The sequence below is a fragment of the Miniopterus schreibersii genome (genome assembly GCF_964146895.1).
Source record: "Miniopterus schreibersii genome assembly, chromosome: 1".
In the NCBI taxonomy this organism is placed as follows: Eukaryota; Metazoa; Chordata; class Mammalia; order Chiroptera; family Miniopteridae; genus Miniopterus; species Miniopterus schreibersii.
In genome coordinates, this window is record NC_138101.1 from 192,867,189 (window position 1) to 192,885,223 (window position 18,035).

General features: G+C 38.9%; 1 protein-coding gene across 5 annotated transcripts in view; it reads right to left on the minus strand.

The window, feature by feature from the left end:
* RPS6KA5 (ribosomal protein S6 kinase A5) overlaps nucleotides 1–18,035 on the minus strand; it is a 107,268-nt gene that overhangs the window by 34,132 nt on the left and 55,101 nt on the right. For 2 of the 5 annotated variants that reach the window (XM_081117755.1, XM_081117756.1), the window contains exons 4-5: nucleotides 12,837–12,952; nucleotides 10,179–10,286 (exon numbers count right to left, since the gene is read on the minus strand). The exons of 2 other annotated variants lie outside the window; for them this stretch is intronic. In XM_081117755.1, coding sequence (XP_080973881.1) covers nucleotides 10,179–10,286; nucleotides 12,837–12,952 — 224 coding nt within the window. Of the gene's footprint in view, nucleotides 1–7,556; nucleotides 7,573–10,178; nucleotides 10,287–12,836; nucleotides 12,953–18,035 lie in introns of those variants that run through there. One more of the 5 variants, XM_081117759.1, reaches the window with a different exon arrangement.

The window sequence follows — 18,035 nt, forward strand, 5'->3', positions numbered from 1 at the left end:
CCTTCCTCTCTCTTAAAAAAGATAATGGGTCTCAATTTACTGACTTTCTAGATTTTTATTTAGAAAACTAGTCTTTTTAGCAAATATACATTTTCATTTATGGGCAACTCCATGTCACAAACCATTTTGAAATTATGTGTATTTCCTTCTAAGTATGAGACAATCATTGAATTCTATACATTGAAAGTCATGAAAATCTGTATTCTCTTCTTCAAAACACTAGATATTCATAAGATTAGTGTAATAATGGTATGAAACATACAGATTTTATTGATTACTGCCAGAAAGATTTTCCGGGTTGTACTTTTCTGACAATAAGAACTATGCAGCTCAGTTCGTTATTGTCTAGATGTAGAGGGAGCTGAGAACCACATTAAGTGCTGGAAGGTATTTCCTTCACCTTCGAGCTCGTTTTTAATTCCCTTTAGCTTTTCTGTTTTTTTGGTTTGTTTGGTTCTTGTAGGGGGAGTAGGTAGTGTCTACATTAGTAAATAATTAATGCATAGTTATTTATTTGATAGAAATTCTAGGAGACAGAAAAACTAAAGCTTAAGTGTTGGGAAGTTCCAGTCACTGAGGAAAAATAGTAAAGAAAGACAAAGCATTTCTGAAGTCTCTCGTTTTTTAACAACATTGCCATTTTAGCCCCTTGCAATTCTGCATCTGCTTCCTCTGCCTCTGCCTCCATGTAAGCGTTACTCCCTCTAGGTTCTAACTTTTAGAATAATTCCAGTAATTCTATCAACACAACAAATTGAAGAGGTGTGATGGGAGAAGGTTTCTGGTGGGAGGCAGGCAAGACTGCAGAATCATATTCTGTAAACTATGATATAAAAAGGCCAGGGTAACACACCTAAATTCTACTGTGGTTACTGCTTACTGTTTGTTCGAAATATCTTTACAGTAATATTTTTCTCAGGGAGACAGGCAATCCACCAATTTAGAATTTAAGTCCACACTACTTTATAAGCAACATTACTTACTAAAGCTACCACAAAGTTAAAATATTGTGAATGAGAATTTACCTGAATGTGAAAATAGTACAAGCAGTGTGTGCGCACCATCCTGGCAGGTAATATGGAATACTGTTATACTTAAGTGATCAGCTGATCAAAGAGGCTTCACTGCTCCTTAGAGAATCAGATGACTCTGGATAAAAAACGGGTTTCCTTCTGATGAAGAATCCAAATAGGAATTCAACTGCCAGGCCCTCAAGTATTTCTCAACAAACACTAGATTAAATAAGTCTTAGTATTTATTTGCCAATGTTTTATCTTGCTCTTATCTGCTCATTATTGACAAATCTGTGAGTTAAAAGTAAATCACCAATGACAAGTTTTTGCACATCCTATATTTTCCCCCCACTCTAATTTTGAAGACTCTCACAACAACGATCTAGAAATGTTTGACTTTTAAATGAATATTGCATTGCTACTCACCCAAGACTGTGCTTACAAGAAAGAAAGGGTAACCCCCAGGTGCCAGCCATGAAGAGGGTGCTGAAAGCCAGTGAGGCAGGTATATGACCTATGCTGCTCTGCATGAAGGGAGGGAAGGTAATTTGTTACAGGTCTCAGCAATCCAGAAGCTTCACTTCTGATACTCTTGTGAGGACAAAAGATGAGGCCCTCAGCTGAAATGGGGTGGACTGGAATTATCACTATTGTGTAAACCTTGGAACCTAAGAAAGTTGAACCCTTAGGAAGTGTGAAGTCTAGAAAAATAAAATTCACCACTAACACAAGTTTGTTTAAATTTGGGCCCTAGCTTAAAAAACAAACAAATAAATGTTCCTCTTGTGAAATCAAATTGCTAGGCTTATATCTCCTATAGATTTGGGGCATGAATTTCTCTCCCCCCACAGGATGGGGAAAGTGAGAAAATCTGGTGCAATGTGGTGGTATTCTGGAATACACAACAGAACCAGAGACATTCCCACAACTTAGCTGGCCCAGGATTCACACTGACAAAGCCCTGGAGGCACAAAATTACTAACCAAGCAAACTAGACTCTATAAATACAACAAAAAGAAAGATTGCTTTAAACAGTGGGATAACAATTTATAGAAGACCAGTAAGTTGTAGGAGATGGAAGATATAAATGAAGGAAAATATCCATAAAACAACATAGCAGCACAGGAAAGATCAGAGCAATAGGAAAAAGAATCAAATAGAACTATATAAATAAAAAAAGAAATAGTAATAAAAAAGTAGGCAGAGTAAACGCAGTAGACATAACTAAAAAGAGAATTTGTAAAATAGAAGATATATTTGAGAAAATTATCCTGAATGTTTCAAGAGTCCAAGCAAATTAAATAAAAATATAGTTATAGGTGATGCATTTCTATTTCTTAACTTGAGTAGTGGTTATAGGAGTGTTTGCCTTAAAATAATTCACTAAACCATACTTTCATTTTTGTTTTATTTCACAATAAAAATTTTTCTTAAAAACCCAGTCCATTCCTAGATACAGCTATAGCCAGCTAAATAATCACTAGATATGCAGGGCAAAATGAAGAGATATTAAGACAAAGATAGAGTTTACTATTCACTGATGTTTGCTAAAAAAAATCTAAAAGACGCCCTTAAGAAAGAAACTGAACACAGCAAAGAGTAAGATGTAAGAAGCAACAGTGAGCGCAGAAAACAGGTAAACGTGTGAAAAATATAAACAAGTATTGAATTTATAAAATGAAAATAATAATTACACAATAATGATTAATTTGAAAAAATATAACGTGGGACTAAAATAAGTAACAAAATATATAAAATGAGATGGATAATTGAAGTTAAAACAATGTTCTTGAAATGGTCATGACAATCAACAGACACGATGGTTAATTTTAGACTCTATTAAGTCATTATATAAGTTAAAAATGTCAGGGTAATAACCACTAAAAGAACAGAAATAGAATATATATAACTTCTGAACCATTAGGGAGAAATGAAATAAAGTAATCTTAATCATTTAAATAGAAGACAGAAACGAAGGAGGAAGAGCAAAGAGAAATTATGATAAAAGAAAAACACAGGAAGATGAGAAAAATAAATAAAAATATATCGGTAATCATAATATACAGATTTAACTCACCAGTTAAAAGACAGAAACTCTCTGGATCAAAAACAAAATCCAGCTATAAGTTATTTATAAAAGGCACACCTAAAACATAATGACAAAGAAATATTGGAAGTAAAGAGATGGAAAAAGTTCTATCAGACCAGCACTAACCAACAAAAAGCTGCAGTATCTTATTAATAGCAAGAAAATAAACTTTAAGGTAAAAAGGATTATTTAAATTGGGTCGTCATTACATAATAAAAGGAATTCACTAAGGGAATAACACTATTCCAAACCTGAGTCCCTCAAAAGCTTTGGAAGAACCTTAACCTATATAATAAAAGACGGAGAGCTGTTCAAGAAGAAATGGACAGACCCACAATCATAGTGGGTATTTTAACATATTTCTTCTCTAACTGACCATGCAGGACAATAATAAGTGAAGCTATGGAAGGTTTGTCCAATGTTCATAAAAATATACAAACCTTTATATCTAACAATTAGCGAATACCATCTTTTCAGGTAAATGTAAGACATTTACCGAATTTAACCATGTAATAGGTCACAAAACAAATCTCAAATATCACAAAAAATAAAATCATATATATTTCATTCTCCGATCAGAAAGCAAAATTAGAGCTCATTTACAAAAAGATAACCAAAAAATCCTATGTATTTGAAAACTTAAAAACCCATGTCTGCCCGGCCGAGCGTGGCTCAGAGGTTGAGCGTCGGCCTGAGATCCAGGCGATCAGGGTTCAATTCCCGGTCAGGGCACATACCCAGGTTGCGGGCTCGATCAATGACTCTCACATCATTGATGTTTCTATCTCTCTCTCCCCCTCTCCTTTCCTTTCTCTGAAATCAATAAAGATATATTAAAAAACAACAACAAAGAAAACACACAAAAAAACACCCATGTCTAAGTAATTCATGGCCCAAAGAAAAACACAATGAATATTAGACTATTAGGATAACAGTAAAAATGCTGTGTGTCAGAACTTGTGAGATACATCTAAAGCTGTTCTTGGAAATTGAGTTTTATTTAAAAAGATTAAATATTAGTGAGCTACATGTCCAACTCAAAAGTTTAGAAAAAGAATATGAAAGAAACTCATAGAAAGTAAAAGGAATGAAGTAAAAAAGGAACATCATGAAAGAAATAGAAAAAAATGAGATGCTTGACAAAGTTATTTATTGGATGAGAATAATAAAATATACAAATCTCTAGCAAATTGATCAAGAAAAAAAAGAAAATTTAAAAATCAATAATAGTAATTTAAAAGAAAATATTACTATAATAAAAATATATTAAAAAATAAGTTAATTCTATGACCAACATGATGCCAGAAAATGTAAAAAGAATAAATATAACATTTTCTGTAAATATATAACTGACCAAAATTGACTCAAGGAGAAATAAAAAATCTCACTATACCTAAAAATAACCTTAAAATATTAAATCAATATTTAAAAAGCCAATCACACTCACCTAGGAGGGAATGTGTATTTTACCCAATGATTTTGGCAAATGATTGACAGGGCTTATTTACTGACACCTAATAGGTTCTTCGAGAACACACGTAAAGGAAAAGAATCATGAATCTGTGTCACCACCAATCAGGAAGGAGACCAAGGTGACCACAGACGCTGCCTTAGAGAGCCGGGCTATCTGATTTCCCACACAAACACGCTCTATGGATCCTGAACCTCGCCTAGGCATCTTGAGAAATGTACGCTGCAACAGCAGAATCTTGCAAATGAAATTATTAACTAGGCATTTATTAGAGAAAGCTGAAATTTACAACTTTCCTACAAATAAGAAAATTAAGGGAGAATAAGATTCTCATTCCTATATTTTATTTTGCTCACAGTAATCTGAATACCTTTTACAAGTAGAAATTGGTATTTATACAGCACTTTACACTTTAAAAAGTACTGTCACCAGCATTAATTCATCGTATCCATATGACAATCCTATAAATTAGATATGATGGATATTATTTTACTGATGAAGAAACTAAGACTAAGAAGGGTCAATGACTAAGTGACCTGCTCAATGTCACACAGCCAGGAAGTGCAGAACCAAAAAGATCTTCCAACTTTAACATGTGTTCTTTGCACTATATAAAAATGCCTCTTATATGTTCAAAAAATATTTAAATGAATAACATTATCTGAACTGAGCAAAGGCCGCATTTTTCGATTTCCTGGACAGAGAAAATAGTCACAAGTGCACAGACCCTTTCCTTGGAAGTGCACCTACATGGCAGCGAGTTGTAACTATCTTAGCGACCTCTGTTTTAAGTGCTGAGGATGTTAGTTTTCTTCTAGTTTTATTTATCTCCATGTAGATTCATTTTAATAACCTGTTGTAAACATTTTCAAGTGCTCAATGCTAAATTATGAAAGGAGAGAATACATGTACCATATTTAAGTATAAGGTAATTAATAGCACATAAATGTGTCACTTTGACATTTCTTTATATATAGGTAAGAACAGACGTCCTGAATGTTTTTAGTCTTCCATTAGAATCATATATCCAATACCTAGCAGATTGTATGACTCACAGTAAGGACTCAACAAATGTTTGCTAAACGGTACTCTCATAAAATCCTACGAAGGACACATACCAGCCTGCAGATATTTAGCAATGTCTCTCCCTTTGCTCTCAGAACCTCAAGAGATTTATCAGATTCTGTTGCTGAGAGAAAAACACATCCATAAAAGCATCAAATTTGTAAAGTGTTCCTTATCATGTAAAAGATTTTGAAGGTTTCTAAATCAATTTTATCCTTATACAATCCAGTTTAACAAAGTGTAATCTAGAAATAATTCATAATTTTAAAAAATAACTCAAAATTAAACATTAGAAATGTCATAATTAAATAAATACTTTACCATTAAGTAATTATATGAATATTTGATGAATCTGCCATGTTCACCACCATATTTCTAGGGTCTAGCACAACACCTGGCACATAGTAGGTACTCAATAAATATTTGCTGAATTATTAAATTAACAAATATACAGAGAGATGAATATTACACCATGAACAGGAACTTCAAGCATATATAAAAAATAAGTTTCTGAAACTTAAATAGAAATATATTTCCCAAAGCAAATGAAGACAGAGTTTGTAACACATAAAAGTGTGTTACACTGAAAGAAGCAGATTTGGATGGGGGGAGATTAGCTCTGCTTTTTAAATGTTGAACTTCAGGAGCCTATGAGAAGCTTAAGTGGAAATACATTATTTGCATGTTTGGGTCTGGAGCCCAGGTCAGGCTTGGCCATATACATGTGGGAACTACCAACACACAGGGACAGAATGCAGTATAAAAAGAGAATAATACCTAGCACTGAACTGTGAAGAACCTAGGATCGAACTGTCAGGTAGAAGAGGGAAAGCCTACAAAAGACAGAGAGATAGAAGGAAAGTCGGGGGAGCCTGGAGTCACAGAAGCCAAGGAGAGAGGCAATTTCCAGTTCAACACTACTAGGTAGTCAACTAAGAGGACTGAAAACATCTAAAAGTGAAGTCAATTGTGACCTTGGCAAGAACGGTTTCCTTCAATTGGTAGGGGGTGCAAGCCAACCTGGAGGAGACTCAGAAGCGGGTGAGCAAAGAGTGTAAACCAATTCTGACAAAGGAGAACAGGACATGAGCTGGAAGGGATTCTGAGACTGGTCTTCTTTAATCTATCTGCTTATCAGTCAGTCCATCCATCCATTTGTCTCTCCATTAAAAAATTTTTAAGACAGGAGAGGCTAGGAATGCTAAAATGGTGAGAGAAAGGGTCCAAGAGGAAGGAAGGGGGTGAAAAGGAGAGAGGTTAGAGAAAGAGAGCGATATAGAATCTCTCTAGAAAGTGGAAACCAAGAAGCAGCTCCTTAACTGAGTTAAACTAAAACCAAGGAGGTATCATAGGAATGGACAAAAAAGAAACTCATTCCAAGAGAAATGATGTTTCAATGTAAGTGAATTGGGCTGAGAAGTGAAACCAGAAAGAAACGATAGCTAATCACAAGAGAAATCGTTTGATGGGAATATTTTCAAGGCAGAAAGGATCTAGGCAGGAAAACTGGCTAAGCAGGTACTGGGTGGAATCAGGAGCAAAGGACAATCAGACAAAGTTTTAGGGGACTCAGGACGGCTTCCTGAGCTCTGGGAGTTACACTCGAAGGCTCACGTGACAGCATGTTCTCTAGGGCGAAGAGCTGGTCGTCTTCAGGTAAGCAAGATGAACTGTAAAGCTTACTAACACATGACAACACATAGCTATATTAGTAAATGCAACTAGGCTGTATTCAGTGAGTAATGAGGGAATCTACAAGTTACTTCTCCACTTCAGATTGAACCCCAGTATTTCATGTTTGCACCTAAACAACTAAGTGCTCAAAAATTATGGCACCCGATGAGAATGGCTTCCTGCCCCTGAGGAGTAGCTGTTGCCATGACCAGCAGAAACACAAGTCTCTCTTGTGAGGACTCACCTGGCTGATTTAGTCACACAGCAGAGCTGACTATTCTGTATTAAAACCGAACAACTCCGATCCATGTCTGATTTTTGTTTGTTCATTTTTGTTTTGTTTTCTAACATTTTGCTGTTCCCCAGGGCCAACATCTGCCAAATGATCAGACACACGTGCCCATAAGTACAGGATTTACAGAGTGATTCTTTTCATTGCATTACCAGAACCTTGCCTAATGTCTAGCACGTAGAAGGCCCTCCCCAAACACTGATGGAGTGAATGAGCGAACGTATGACTGGTTCCCTGGAGAGAGGAAAGGGTGATCACCAAATCTTCTACATGCCAGGGACCCTTGGGCAGTCTACTGAGGCTGACAGACCCCTTCGCAGAATAGTGTTTTTAAAAATATAGTATGGCAGAAAAAACTAATTATATTGAAATATATTAAAATCAAAATATAAAAAGAAACTGTGACATCATCACAAGCACGCTTCTGTGGCCTGGGCTAGGCTGGCCCAGTCGCAGGCGTCTGTAGGGAGACCTGGCTAGACCAGCTCACCGGCCAACCCACCCGCTGACAGTGTCTGCAGACTTCCCGTTCTCAGAGCCTCAGAGAGGAATCCTCCAAAATGCCACCTAGGAAGCCATGGCTTCCAGAGCGAAGCGGCAGGAAGAGGCCTTGGGAGTTCCACAGGCCAGTGTGTCAGCTTTCCCTTCGCCACTAGTTTCCGCAGTGTCCCCAACCCCCAGCTGTGCTCAGTGCCCTGGAGCCCACAGTCTATTTAACCTTTTCAGTCTTCTACGAGGGTAGGGAAGGCATGGTGCCTATGTGAATGGGGTAGACATGACATCTGGGGGCTACTAGACTTCTAACCAAATCTCCTGTGTCCCGTATCACCTGCGCCCCTACTTTGAGGGGTATCTGATGCCCCCAATTCCTGAGCCTCTCTGGGGGTCAGAGGTACAAATTAGCCTGCTTTGGGGCTTCTCACATTACTAGTTTAGGATTCAACTGTGACCGAGGAGGCTAGCTTAAGCTGAAAACCAAGGAGATAGAATGGGAATGAACAAAAAAGAAACTCATTGCAAGAAAGATGATAATTTAATACAAGTGAGTATCGGTTACAACTAGTATTCTGCTGTCCATCTTCTAAAATCTGGGTGGTATTTTCTTCTCTTCCTTTTCAGTGCATGCTGATTTACTCCTTGACTTTTATTTGTAAGGGGTTTTGTGAGGAAGGAACTGTTAACATGTTTAAGCAGTCACATTTTATTGAAGTTGTCACTAAAATTTTTGCAAAGGAGAAAAAGTATTAAAAATCAAACTTTGAAGTAAATTTCTTTCGTTCTTTTTTTTTTTTAATATATCTTTATTGATTTCAGAGAGGAAAGGAGAGGGAGAGAGAGAGATAGAAACATCAATGATGAGAGAGTCATTGATCGAGCCCGCAACCCGGGCATGTGCCCCGACTGGGAATAGAACCCTGATTGCCTGGATCCTAGGTCGATGCTTAACCACTGAGCCACACCCGGCCGGGCTGAAGTAAATTTCTCAAAAATTCATCTAATCTATTTCATAACTATGACTTCTGTCAAAGATAATATATTATTATAACCATAGCTTCATGTGTGCAGACATTATTTCTATGTTTTTCATCATCATATTATCTAGTACCTAGCACAAGTGGTCAAAAAATATTTATTGAATAAGTAAGTTGAGTGAATATAGATATGATTTAAAAATTGGGATCTTTAGTTTTTACAATTTCAGCATTTATCTAATTCACCTAGGGATGTTTTGGCAATGTTCCAAAAAGCGAGCAATCAGAAACAGAGAAACCTAATTTGGGACCCAAGAACGATGTTTCATACAAAGTCCTTTACTACAAAAATTTTACTGTGATTCTGTATTTGATACCAATAATTTCTCAGATAGACATGAACTGGTGTTTATATTTATTCAGTTATCTTGAATAACGAGTAGTGTAAAAATATAATTTTTATTACAACTGCCACATAAACAGCATTTAATTACAACTAATAGATGTACAATTTTAAGTGTTATTAAATGCACTCGTAATATTAACATAAGTTCCAATCAATACTAAAAATGCAAAGTTCTCCATATGTAAAATCTGCACATTAGCTAGCTACTACATTTTAGTTCATATGAGCAAAAAACCTCACAAACACCAGTAAGATTATTAAAAAATGAAGTCTAGTAGAGTCTTACCATTCTTGTCAAGTGAATTCAAAGGGCCATCACAACAGGACATGTCCTACTTTGTAATTATAATGTAACTGTATGTGCTTTGTTTTCTAATTCTTTATTGGCTACCACTTATGTCAGAATTCTCCTAAAGGCCCCAATGAGTTATTTAAATTTTTCAGTTATATTTTATGGGGAAAGTTAAATGTATACTTTTGTTTTCAACTGGGGAATTCTGATATATTCATCAAAGGTTTACTGCAATTCTAACAGGATGGTTCCATGGTAATTTTAAACTATAAGTCTTTATAGTCATTCATGCCAAAGATCCATAATCCATATGGTACTGTCCCATTAAATGCTTATTCTGTAGCTAATTTTTCATCATTGTTTATATTATTATTACTAATTTTAAATTAAAATATAATACTCACTTCATCAGCCACAAACTCCTTACTCAGACCAAAATCTGTCAGCACCACATGGCCATTAGAATCAAGCAGAATATTTTCAAGCTTAATGTCACGGTATATAATCCCCAACTGTAAAAACAAATAAATACGCATTTAAAAATAGCAATTTCCAAAAGTCTTTCTTATCTACCTTAAAAACAGACCAAGAAAAAGGCATTGTCCTGCTCAGGATGCTATAATGGGTCTCAGTCACTGAACAGGGCAAATCTAAGTCCCTCCACCTTGGGGCTCATCTCCTGGGTTCCCTGGACCCTCAACCAGCAGGAGGGCCCATTCCTGCTGGGCCTGCGCCTGTAGGGTTCCCCCCCCCCCATGCCCACAGCTTCTTCCTGTCTCTCACAGACTCCATCCTCGCTCCAGGTGATAATTGGTGCTTTCTTAGCCAATGCATGCCCTTTGCTTCCCTAATGGCTTCCATGTGTTTTCTAGACTGACCAGATCCCACAGTGGCCACTTCTTTGTTTTTAGTCTCACAGTGCTTCCAAATAAACTCTCGTTTTTATCTCCTCCTGAGGAACTAAGTGCTGGCAGCTACATCAAGACTAATAAAACTGGCTTTGTGTTATATTTCTTTGTATTTATCTTTTTAGAGTAGTAAGACTTAGCTTAGCAGAGATCTGACCTGGATATTACTTCCACTCCATATCAATTACATTCATATCCAGTATCCATCCTGTTCTCTACTTCTGTGTTTCTGATTACCCTGTTTTAATGATAATGAATGTTCATGGATCTTCCTTTAATAAACAGAATTAAAGCTTTCATACAAATTAAAAACTGAATTTACTGAGTTTCCCATCAGAGCTCTGTATTTTGTAAGTTTTTACTCTGGAATTTATGGTGATTTCCACCATCATTTTCATGTTATAAAAAACTACATCTAATATTCCTAACCATAAAATGCTAAGATCTTTTCCCCCTATTCCTGGGCCCAATTTGGTTCTTGTATAAAAAGATGTCCTAACTACTTTATATCCCACAAAAATAATCACAGGCATAAAGCTTGTCACCATACCAACAAGTCTATCGAAAGGAGCAGAGATGCCTGTTCCCATCAGCTTTGCTCCTCTCTCCCTGGCATCGCAGCCCTGCCCCTGGAGCCTCTTCCCTTCCCTCCTGTTCTTATATACTTTTCACTCACTCCCCTTAAGGTTCCTGTTCTGAACCCCCCGCCCCCCTTTGCCGTCTCATTTCTGGCCAGGCTGGATCCGCCCTTTCCTTGGCCCTGCATCTTCCCTCTCACCATATTCCACGGCCTCTCCACCCACCGCCTCCACCTGCCTTCTAACCCCCTGCCCTTAGGGCTTTCCTCCTTCCCCTGCCCTTTCTCTTCATTCCTCTCCATTCTCCTCTACGTTCATCTGTACTCTAGTGTAGGGTCTGAGTACATGACAGAGAAGAACGGTGCTTCACGATGTGCCCGCACCATCCTAACTTAGTGACTCAGGCCGTGCCAGCCTCCTGTAAGCTCCCAGGCCTTCCTGCTCAGTGCTTTCCATTTCTGAAGCAGGAGCCTCGTCGACACAATGACTGTCTGCTTCCACAAAAATGCTTCCTTATTAAGTTAAAAAAAGGTGTTTTAGTCAAAGTTTCTTGGATCAAGATTAACAGTATCTAAATCAATATTTTTAAAAGAAGTTTAAATTGATTTTATAGCGTTCAAACAGCATCACAGACATGGACTTCATTTAAAGTTTTTAGTAACTGAGCTCATGCTACACGGAGGCAATGGAGGGGGCAGGGGGAGTGGGAGAGGGCCTCAGGGACAAAACGATGGGAAAGGGAGCCAGCCTGGCGCGGCCGGGCAGCACGGGCAGACACTGCTCGCAAACACCGCAGATTCCCCGCCCGAGTCAGGCGCCGCGCCCTGAAGACGGAAGGGCAGTCCGCAAGGGAGTGTCACTACGAAGGAGACACATATCATGATTTCTGCTTTTGTCTTAAAGGTTATTTTAAGAATGAAAAATTTACTGTAATAATTATGTATGGTGCCAGTGGATGCTGGATATATCAGGGGGACACTTTGTAAAGTATATGACTGTCTAATCACTATGCTGTACACCTGAAACGAAAACAAAAGAATACCAAAGAATGAAAATTTTTATTCTGATGATACTTTGTAATAAGCATTAGGATTTTTCATGAAAAAAATAAGAAAAAATTGCTTAGGTTCTACATTTTAAATCTGCATCACAGGAACTACTAAAGAAAAGCAGATTTTGAAAAAGAGAACTATGGCCCGGCCAGCGTGGCTCAGCGGTTGAGCATCAACCTAGGACCCAGGAGATTGCGGTTCGATTCCCGGTCAGGGCACATGCCCAGGTTTTGGGCTCCGTCCTCAGTGGGGGGCGTGCAGGAGGCGGCTGATCAATGATTCATCACTGATGTTTCTATCTCTCTCTCTCCCTCTCCCTCTCCCTTCCTCTCTCTGAAATCAATAAAGATTTTTTTTTAAGAAAAGAGAAAACTATGACATTGAGAAACATGGCTAACGGTCTACCAGGGTGCTTTCACAATCACCACAGAGACAATGACACATAAAAACATGAGCTCTTTTAGCTCCACCATGACTTCAGTAGCTTTTTCCGAAAGAGAAATCCCAAAGCTTGAGCATCTTACCTTGTGGAGGTGTTCGAGGGCGAGCACGATCTCCCCAATATAGATCTGCACCTCGCGCTCTGTGAAACGCTCTCTTTGAGAAAGATGAGTAAAAAGTTCTCCACCATTTATATAATCTAAAAATGAAATATATTTTTTCTTTCTTTGACTTGTGTTCATAAACTGAAGGAAGTATTTCCTTTAATCACTTTGGATTAACCATAAGGCACTGATTTTAATATATGATTTTTGGGTACAATTCTTAGTATATAGTTTCATATGGAATATTACTAAATCCACAGAGTAATACAGTTTCATAAGATAACGACTATCCTGAACTATAATCAAATGAGCTCGCATAGAGTATAGCCATTAAAACTATTACATGAATTCTGCATATATTTAAACACAGTTTCTCAAATGCAGCATACCAGAGCCCTCTGCCTCCAGCGACAGCATTGAACTTGCTGTGGAGTAACCAAAACATTGGCCACTCCAATGACTAAAATAAACAACGAGCAGAACAAAACAAGGCACGAAGGAAAATCCCATCTTTCCTTTTTAGCAGTCACTGTTTTTAAGCAGATTCCCTATTTCCCAGAATTTCTATGCACCCTTCCCAAAATGTGTATTAGGCAGCAGGTAGCCTCCCTGTTGCTCCTCAGAGCCCCAAAGTAAAAGTAGCACAACATGCCCCGATCAAAACACCTGGAACTAAGAGCCCATTCGCCTTTCAACTGGCCCCGCTTATCTCAAGAAGAACAATGAGCGAGAGACAAAAAGGCTACAGTGAGAAATAAATAGGGAAACAATAATAAAAAACACAACACAATTATGTTCATAACTGGCGCTAGTAAGGCATTCATCGGTAAACTGGTAATAGTTTCATCAGAAACTAACCACTGCTACCTTAACACAATGTATAAGCAATGTGAGAAACAATGTATATGTAGAAAATGGTTACAGACAGTTTAAAGCTTTTCTCCTAAAAAAAAAGGGAAAGCATGTATCACAAGTATACCAAATTTGATAAAAGACGAAAGCAACTAATCAACTCACAGGTTTTTGTTTTACCTTGCCCATTTAACTTTAAATTCTAAAAAGCAGATACAGCAGCAACGGCTGGTTGTTTTGCAATGTATTTCACAAAGCACATGCCAGCAAAACACATTGCCCTCTAAGGCTTCTGCATCTTGTGAGGGGTATAATTATAGCTTAACACAAAGCTAGTATTAAAAAGGTGTAAAGGAACACGGCATTCCTGCAAACTAACAATGAATTTTTTCTACCTCTAAGCAGTAACTTAAATCTAATATGGTATTTATGCATAAATACTATGATTTATTTTTTATTCTGGGAATGAGCCTAAGACTTGGCTCCTCTTTGAGAATTTTGATGAAAATCTTGTGGTGTTTACTAAGTCCCTCCCTGGTACCTTGGGAGGAAATGAACTCCAAACTCTGCCTCTCCTGAGGTGGGAGCTGCTGAAGCTCCAGCTCCTGGCTACTTAGACTCGTGCCCCATGCATTCACTGCTGAGGAGTCGGTCAGTGTGCACAGATTTCTGAACTACCTCGCCCGTGGGTGCCCTCTTTCCAGATTCCCCTTCCCCAAAATTTGTAGCCACTGTTAGCAACTCAAGCTTCTGCCTCCTCAGCCTGTGTGACTGTCACTTTGGGACTACATTGTGACCTTTTATTCTGCATGTCCTTGGAAAGAAACATTTTCAATGGTTAAGAACACAGGTCTTTGATGTCAGAAAGTGCAAAAATCCTAGTGATACCACCTAGCAGTTGTGTGACTTTGAGTAAGTTGCTTGATTTCGTTGAATCTAAAACCATATTTACAAAAAAAAGATTAATATATTTTCCTAGGGTTTGTTCATTTCATTCGAAAGGTATTTGAACCCTTATCAGTCACTCTTCTAGGTATTGCACACAAAGCACTGAACAACACAGACAAGAATCCCCACTCCAGCACAGCCTGCAATCCAGTAGGAAGAGAGAAACAAATAAATTAGATACTATCGGTATGTTGGAAGATGATTACTCTGGAAAAAAACAGCACAGATAAAGGGAGATAAGGAGTGCCCGGGTAGAGGTGAGGCCTCGTTTTCATAAGGGTGGTCAGTGTATGCCCTACCACGGTGACTTTTTTTAATCGTCACATGAGGGTATTTTTTCCATCACTTTTCAGAGCGAGTGGAAGGGAGACTAAGAGAGAGAAACGTTGATGTGAGAGAGACACATCGACTGGTTGCCTCCTGCACTCGCCCCGACCAGGGCCAGGGATCGAGCCTGCAACCGAGGTACGTGTCCTTCGAAGCTGAGGCCCTTCAGTCTGCGGGTCAACACTTCTAACCACTGAGCCAAACCAGCCAGGGCCCCACCAAGGTGACTTTTGAGCAAAGACTTTAAAGGTGAAGACGTGAGCTAAGATATTTGGGGGATGACTATTCCTGGCAGACATTTAAATGAGTACAAAGACCGTGAGGCAAGAGAGGGCCCGGGAGATCTGAGAATCAGGAAGGAGGCCAGCATGGCTAGAACAGCGAATGAGGGAAAAGCAGGAGGGAGCCCAGGTCACAGAAGTGAGTGAGCCAGAGCCCTGGGGCAGCCTGGATAGGTCCCTACCGACCATTACGGGGACTGCTCTGCACGCCACACACTGCACAACGTATTGTGATCCAAGCGAACAGCAGCCCCTGGATGGGCAGCACATTAGAAGGATTTTATCCTTGACTCTGAATGAAATGAGAAGCCTTTGGAGGATTCTGAGTAGAACAGCAGTATGATAAGACTTGCATTTTAACAGGATCAATCAGCTGTTGTGTTGAGAACAGTAAGGGTGGAAATACGGAGCTCACTGCAACATACAAGCAGAGAGAGACGATTACCGCTAAGAGGAAGGTGACAGCCGTGGTGGGGCAAGGATCCAGCCCTACCTGAGTGCTGAAGAGATGGAGCTTGTGTTACTTGAGATGGGGAAGGCTGTGGGAAGAGCAGGTTTGGAAGGTACAAGGAGAGTCCATTTTTGGATATAAGGAATACACAGTGTCTGACAAATGGTAAAAGCTCAGTAAGTGGTAGTTAGTATCATCATCTTGAATTATATATTCTAAGATTGTTAAGAGGTTTGAGAGAGCCCTAGGGGAACCTTTTCAAAGGGAGGGGAAGATGGATTTCTCATGGCCAGTTTGAGCTCTCAAAGGAGTTCTATGAACCATCCTGAAAGTGCTCCATGGAAAGTCTTCAAATTATGTGCAGTTTTTTTTAGTATATGTAAGCAAATGTGCGTTCTTCTGAGAAGAGAGGACCCGCAGATTTTATCACATTCCTCAAGGAGTTGTAAGCCAAAAGAGTTTAAGGACAATCACCCTAAAGGTGGCATTATAAATGTGAATGGAAAAGTTCCTTTCAAAGTTATTTCCACACAAGCCGATCAGTGCTGGATGCCAGCACAGAGGAAACATCTGCAAGGAGGTTCCCACAGCTCGCCAGCACCACGAACTTGACCATCACAGCCCACAGCCCACCAGCTCCTTGTGGGCACTTGGCGAGCTGCTCCTGGACTGCAATAGCTGTCCTGGAGCTTATTTGTACTTGGAATTGGACTGGCGAAGATCAGAGGTTTAAAAAGCAAAATGGAGCGAGGGGTGTCCATTTTCAATAAGACCTCTGAGTGCTGAGGAGGAGATGGAGTTGCTGTTCTAGTGTCTACATCACAGCGTTTGTCTAGAGGTCCAGCAACTGTTAGGGGAAGGCTGGGGCTTGCCCCTGAAACTAAAAAAAACTTAGGCAGCAGAACAAATAAAACAAAATATAAGAAGACTACAGGGATAGTACCGCATTTGAGATTATAAAATTTTTATTCTCTTGAAAGAGATATTGGGCACTTTCTATATGCCTGTCCTACTTAGATATGACTAGGAATTTGACTCTCATAAACAATGCTCTGCAGTGGGTACCAGGGAGTACTATCCCCAGAGAAAACAGGATAAACTCACGGGGACAGTGGGACTCAGAGGTAAACAAACCAGCCAGAGCTGCATGTCCTGTGGGCAGCCTGACCACAAAGACAGCGATTTTTTCCTGCTGTGTGAGAACTGCCCTGTTCCCCCCCACACATGGTTTCACTGTCACGTACTAGGAGCAGCCCCATCAGGTAGTTGGTCTTGCTAATTACTGTCAGAAAAACAGCCTTAAGATCAACTATTCTGTCTCTCAAATATTTAAATGGCTCAGAGCCAATAATTCTCTATATTTGATAATTTTTAACTTCACTATCTTACATGCTTTTCACAATTAAGTCCTGGACGTCTCATAAGAATGTCACAGTTCTCAAAAGTAGACATTCGGGACAGGGGCTTGGGGGAGCTACATTGAGGTATTGTTGATGCCATAGTAAACAATGTTTCCATCTTTTTTGGAGAATGTACCAAGCTAAAATGATCACTGACATATTTATGGCACAGAGTTTCAGAGAGAATTTATGTATTCTAGGAGTGAACCCAGGGCTGTTCTCTCATTAGAGTAGTTGGCCTTGCCTACATGGATATCTACAATTTTTCCTAAGAGGTTATCACCTTGATCTACCTGCCTGTTAAAGCAGATGCACCTGAATTTGGTAACACAGAAGGGCTCCATTCTAAATTGTTGCCAGAGATGAGAACCTCGAATTATCTGTGGTCCAAATCTCATCAGACGTTCAGTTGTGAGAAACACACATACAAAGGACAATATATGTAAGCTATACATCTTTCTGCATATTCTGCAATGGCTTGAACAAAGAGCAGGAGAAAGCTACTAACTCGAGTAACACTGTTTTGGAAAAATTGTACTGTAATCTTGTTTCATGGGCTTACATGATGAGGGATAGTGGCATGAAACCTGGCATGAGTCTGGTGAAAACTCCATCATATCTGGGCCCTATTAAAGAAGAAGTTTTTCCTGGGTCACAATGCCTTCCTCTTGGGTTTTAAAAAGTATATCTTGATATAATTCCAAACTTACAAAAAATATTTTCAAAAACAGTACAAGAAATCTCCATACTCCCATTATGCAAATTCCCCAATTGTTTATATTTTGCTTCAGCTGCTTTAGTATTCTCTCTGTTTCTACATCTGTGCATGTTTTTCCTGAGCCAGTTGAGAATAAACTAAAGACATCATGTTCCCATCCCTAAATTCTTCAGTGTGTGTCTCCTCAGGAAAAGAACCGCC